The sequence below is a fragment of the Olea europaea genome, chromosome 20, assembly GCF_002742605.1.
Source record: "Olea europaea var. sylvestris chromosome 20, O_europaea_v1, whole genome shotgun sequence".
Classification (NCBI taxonomy): Eukaryota; Viridiplantae; Streptophyta; class Magnoliopsida; order Lamiales; family Oleaceae; genus Olea; species Olea europaea.
This window is the reverse complement of record NC_036256.1, coordinates 15871258-15877578: the sequence shown is the minus strand read 5'-3', so window position 1 is coordinate 15877578 and position 6321 is coordinate 15871258. Positions and strand designations below refer to the sequence as shown.

Below are 6321 nucleotides of genomic sequence, written 5' to 3'. Positions count from 1 at the left end.
ACTTAAACATTAGGTGACCTGAAAGTTGTTTCAAATTCAACAATTGATAAATGATCGATTGGACACTCCCATTAAATGATAACACGATTTAATGGAGGAGACTTTTCAACTTTATTTCATTAGAAATTAATCTTAAAGTATTGAAAATACAGGATTATTTTCATATTATATTCCATTTCATATCGACATATAAAAATTTCTGTTATAGAGTTTTGATAAGAAAATAAATAGGGTCTAAGGGGACAAGTGGTTCCATAATTGGAACTTCGTGGATAGTTTACAAGTCCTAGAAATTAAAACACTACAAAAGTATCCAACCTTGATTATTCAACTTAAACTGTTGCTTTAGATAAACATCATAGTTCAAATTTCATTGGAATTTCATATATGAAAAGTTAGTGTGATGTAACTAGATGAAAAAAAAAAGAAAAATAAATAAATAAATTGGTGTATGTATAAGAAGATACTTGTGGCTCAACATATAAGAGATAATTGAAACTTCATTACTAGTTTATAAGTTCCGACAAAACAATGCTAGTCAAGAATTTAACTTCGAAATTCTCGATTTTAATTTCGTCCTATAAAGTGTTTCCTGAGTTGTCTTCAAGTGTAGTGATATAATCGATATAAAATTATCATGTCCAAACGTGCTCCCACAAAGATCCAAGACTTTCATCTAGGAAGCTCATATTAGTCTGGTAATCATTGTCAGAGGAATGGTGTTGGTGAGGAATTATTTTGTGCCATTTTTCCATGCACATAAGGGCCATAAGATTTGCTTGTTGAGATTGCTTATTGACAATCTCAGCTTGTGCCATTGCCAGTTGTTGTTGAAGTTCATTTACTTGGTTTTGGAGTTGGGAAATCACTCCTGCACTTCCATACACAGGATCTCTTAGTCTTGCATTCGCCTCGTAAACCATGCTACTCACAGCATCGACTCTTAGGGCCTCTGGCAGTTCCTGTCAGTCATTCAAATATACATATATTTATATGTTACATGTTTTTAGTTAACGGAGTAGATATTGATTATTTAGTATTTGTAGATATTAGTAGGAACGCTTGGAAAAAATAGATAATTTATAAGAATGTTCATTTCTCTGAGTCTTAGAATTCCATTTTAAAAAGGTCAATCTTTAGGAGAGACTAGCTCAGGTCTTAGCACTTGTTTGAGCCCCATTTTTGTGAAAAAATGAATTTTGGAATAGTGTATTGATAGAAATGTGTGGTTAAAATATAAGAAAAATTTTGGGTTTGCGTATAATATTATTTTATTAAAGAATGTGTGATTGAAATAAAATCAAAATACAGTTCAAGAATTCCTTTTTTTTTTCCTTTTTTTTTTTTTTTGAAAATGGGCCTCAAACAGATGCTTAGCCTCTGTTTGGCCTCCATTAATTTCTATTTCATTATCTTCCATTTTTCTCTCTCATATTTTCAACCATACAATTTTCCATAAAATAATGTTACACATGAATCGAAAATTTTTCTTTCTTTTTCATCCACTCATTTTTTAAAAAAGTACTTTTCCACCCATTTTCATTTCTACAAAATGGGGGCCAAATGGGAGCTAATGTGTTGATTATATTTTCAAATCTATGAGAAGTGAGATTTTCCTATGATGTGGCATAACAAGAGGCGAATAACTGGAGATATATATACATGTAGGGTACCTGCAAGAGCTTGATTATATTGCTGGCGCCATAAACACGATGAGCAGTAGTAAACTTGAGTGGATCACTTGGTGGAAAATAAGGTGCCAACACACATTTTTCTACACATCGCCGTCGCAAAATCTTGCAAGCAGAGCAAGGGCTTACCACTGGCGGTGGTGGTGGAGGAATAGGGGAAGGAGAAGAAGATGATGTAATTTTCGTGATTGTTGCGTCACCATAGCAATGCTCCATGTTAAGGAGAGAAATATAGAATATTGTAATGGAGGCGGTTTTGAGAAGTTACAGCATTTTGCACAAGATGATTATATATATAGGCACATGGGTGGACAATAAGAGATTAATTTTGAAAATTATTGGCTTACGTGGCTGTGAAAAATTTACAATGTAAAGTAATCATATTATTATATTATGCTTATAATATTTTTATTTGGTGGCTTTGTTGCGTAGAAATAATTTCTTCTTTTCCCTATTTTGCAACTTTTGTGAGAGAATCACTTTAGTTATAAAATACTTTTATGAGATTTGATTTGATTTGGATTAAAAAAAAAAAATCATTAGGGCTTGTAAGAAAATACAATTAAGTAAGGACATTGTTGATTTTTCGTCAATAAAAACGAGAAATATTTAAATCTTGATAATTATAAATTCCTTTTACAACACTATTAAACATGGGCGGATTCAGGGACGGGCTGAGCCATGCTACAGCCTGTCCCTTCAGCTCAAATGTTCATTAAAAAAAATAAATTAAGTAAAATATTTTATTCTTAATTTTTTCTTTTTATGTGCAATATATATATTTTTAATACATATTAGCCTGTGTTGAAATTTTTCTTGAATCCACCACTGCTATTAAAGGTGATGAATGATGGTTAGAAAATTGTCATGACTTGGCCATGAGAATTTTTGTTAATGTGTTGTTGTAAAGCTTGTAACTGATATTGAAAATTATGTTAAGATAATTGAAAATTAATCATTTTTTTTCCATATAGTTCTCGGACATAAGTCTACAAATCAAGTTTAGAAGTCAACATAGCTGTTGACTAATAGCAATGACTCATCCAACGTAAAATTGAAGAAATTGTACGAGTAGCCTTATTGGTGTGAAAAAAGGTAAAACAAGATTTCTTTTATTAAAATGACATAAAAAAAGTCAGAATCTCAATATGCCTTTATCCCATTTTCTTTCCTCGGGTTATTATTTCCCAACCACCCCATTGTTATTTTCTTCTTTTCTTGCCAATTCACACGATTTTTCATTAAATAATGCTACTTGTAATCGTTCACTGTCATAGTCGCCTACTTGCATACATGTAACGATTAGTAATTTGATGTATTAACTACCACATCAATGTATCAAATCACTAACTGCTACATCCATACCACGTAGAACGACTGTAAATAGCATTATTCATTTTCATTGGTATAATCGTTTTGATTTGTTGAGACTGAGTCTTTATTTACTAAATTAGCCGTCAAAAGCGGACTTTTAAAAAATTGTTATAAAATTCATGTATTTGGGAAAATTTCCCTAGAATTTTTTCTTGGATGATTATGTTCACCTTCTAATATTATTTAATCCTCCCTATTGAACGCATCATAAATATGTGAAACATTAAGTACATACAAAAATTGGAAAGAGTTTCGTAGTGCTTATTTGCTAAAATTTTATCAAATTTTCAACTGGTACAATCTTCACTTTTAATCACATAATATTTCGTGTGATCCACAATTTTTATTATCTTTTATCAAAACTTGTTAAATTTTTTTCTCAAAAACTTTATCAAACAAGTCCTTAGTGGAATGTGAGAAAATTTGTTCCTTGGAGGGGATTGTTACCAATTTTGAGATAAAAGTAGATGCTATCCAACATCGGTGGTGCTAGAACACCAGTTTATGTGGCATTATATGATAAATTCATTTAACAGTAAAATTATGCGATTCTTTTAATTTATCTTTTATTCAATGATAATTAATATCACACAGACTAATGTTGTAACATTGATAACGCTTAATAGCATTACTCAAATACTTTTCCTACTCCCTAACTACCAAGTCATTACGTGTCTATTTAGTAATAATAAAACAAGAAATAAGAAGTCGTGGGATTGGGTTTAAAACTTTCAAGTACAAATTCTTGAATGGAGTCAACAATGCCCTTTAGCTGCCATCAAGAATTAAGACACTTGTTTGGACTGCTTGTACGCCCAAAAGGTTATATTGGAAGCATGCTTTTCTTATTATTTTGTGTAAATTAGGTATTGATGCAGTGGGATATACGAAGTCTCTATTCGGTAGAGATTTTTTAAGAATAAAATTTGTGAAATTTTTATTTTTTTTTGTATAATATAAGGTTAAAAAATGAAAAAAAACAAAAAACAGAAATTGAGCTTACATGTAAAATTATTCTATCAGGAAAATGTGTACTAAAAAATGAATTTTAGAAAATGAATCTCAAACAAAGACAAAATAATGAATAATACTTTAAAGTACTCAAAGATTCGACAACATATCAGGAATGTAATGAAAAAAATTTGAATTTACGTATAAAATTATTTTATCAGAAAAATGTATACTTGAAAATGATTTTTTTTTTTTAATAAAAATGAGCTTTAAAAAATGAATGTCAAACAATGATGAAATAATGAATAATACTTTAAAGTACTTAAAGATTCGATAATATATCGAGAATTAACATATATTATTTCGTCGACTATAGAAGATTTTAGAATAAAAAATTCAATGATTCTATAGAAATTGAAGATTCAACGAATTGTGAGATAAGTCCAAATTTATATGATAAACCACAGAAACGTAATAGTAAATTCCCAACGAAAAACTAGTCATGCGGAAGATGTAATTGTCCATAAATAATTAAAGTGCAAGAAAAATAAAATAATTAGAAATATCATTGACACGTTTGACAAGATAATCTGTATGATACCCGTTTCGATGAAGATCTATCAACCTACGATACTCTTGAATATCAGTAACCAGAACACCAAAAAGGGCCGTGATAATCTCTCTAAGATGCTCTACTCATTATATATTTGTATAAAGAGGTATTATGAAAGGCACAATTAAGTTTTCTAGTTGAAATGTTATTCATCCGAGCTTTAAACAGACTGAATTGATAGTCATTTTTTTATTAAATTTAGATCTTAAAGAGTGAATTTTTTTTCATGATTGTACATTACAATTCAATATCCGTAACACATATCTATTATGATTCTTCAACGATTATTCTATGTAGAATCACCGTATATGTCAAAGAAAATATCATTAATTTCCAGAGGCTTAATCTCACTCAACAAAAATTTCCACTAATACATTGAAAAAATTGTTTGCTTGTTTGTTTTTTTTTTTTAATAATTTGTGCTAGAAAGTAGTTTGACTAGCACGTTGACATAAATTTCGTGTAGGACTTGATTAAAGAAAAAGGCCAAATTAATTATTCGTCGTCTTCGTTTGGCTCCATTCTATTATATTTTTTTCTTTTTTATTTTCAACTACACGATTTTCTACGCGTAAACAACAAACTTTTCCTTATTTTCCAACTACTTATTTTTCAAAACAACACTATTTTACCCATTTTCATTTCTACAAAATGGGCCCAAAAGGGGGGCTATTGTAATTTTTTTATTTTTATTTTTTTTCACATTTCATTATCAGATATTAGTAAATCGATATCTGAGGGCCATTTGGAATTTTAACCAAAGAGACAAAAATAAATAAATAAATTCCAATAAATAAAGTGAAGAATTGGGCAAATACTTGTGAAATTCTCTGTGGACTAATTATAGCTGTCAACTTTCTAGATTATTATGATTATTCTTCCATTAGACCAAAGAGAGAAAAATTAAATAAATTCAAATAAAAAAAGTGAAGAATTGGGCAAATACTTGTGAAATTCTATGTGGACTAACTCTAGCTGTCAACTTTCTAGATTATTATGATTATTCTTCCATTGGAATAAGAAAATAAAATTCTTTTGGACTACTAATCTTTAGTTAGTACTCCTTAAGTTTCAATAAATTTGTAAGAGTTATTGAGCTAATAAGAATTAAGTATAATGTAATTAATTAAGTGTGTGAGTGGTAGTGGTTGGGGGGGGGGGGTGCATCCATATCTTTGCTCTTCTCAACTTATGTGAATTTTAAAGCGATGGTTCTCCAACTTTGATAAAATAAGCAATTGAGTCTCTGATTAATTTTTTTTTTCTAATTTTTACATCCCATCCTTTCATCTTTGGTGCACAAGCTCATTATTGGACGAAAGCTATTGGTTTTTAAGAAAGTATCGCGTGCCTTACACATGGTCTGAATTTTGAGGGATTTTCATAAGCCTGATAGCCACCATCTCCTTTCTTGAAAACCAAGGAAAATGTGAGAAGACAAGAAACAAAAATGCATTCCAATCACATTCACGTCGCTCTACACCCTTTTCTTTCCCAAATCGAGGGGTCTTGGGATGGAGAAAATTGTAAACCAAGTCACTTCGACGCAAAATTGGTTGTTCCCATTTAGTATGGGCTCGTTATTATCAAAATGAGAAGCTGAAGTTCTGATAACAGAAATATTTAATTGGAGATTCAAGTGATTATTTTATCAAATATTGGGGAGCATTGTTGTAATTTTCCGATAAGTTT

At 30.1% G+C, this 6321-nt stretch overlaps 1 protein-coding gene across 1 annotated transcript; it reads right to left on the bottom strand.

Annotated features, from left to right (window-relative positions):
• Window positions 1-482: 482 nt before the first annotated feature.
• LOC111369241 (LOB domain-containing protein 1-like) lies at window positions 483-1942 on the bottom strand. Its single transcript, XM_022990698.1, has 2 exons — window positions 1674-1942; window positions 483-962 (listed from the first exon to the last, which is right to left on the bottom strand). The coding sequence occupies exons 1-2, from the start codon at window positions 1905-1907 to the stop codon at window positions 636-638; spliced, it is 561 nt and encodes a 186-aa protein (XP_022846466.1). The 5' UTR covers window positions 1908-1942; the 3' UTR covers window positions 483-635.
• Window positions 1943-6321: the final 4379 nt, after the last annotated feature.

What these genes read in the sequence shown, in the direction of transcription:
- LOC111369241 (XM_022990698.1), bottom strand. Translation starts at nt 1,907, where the DNA reads ATGGAGCATTGCTATGGTGACGCAACAATCACGAAAATTACATCATCT. An exon ending in ATATAATCAAGCTCTTGCAG is followed by an intron (nt 963 to 1,673) that starts GTACCCTACATG and finishes AATGACTGACAG; the next exon opens with GAACTGCCAGAGGCCCTAAG.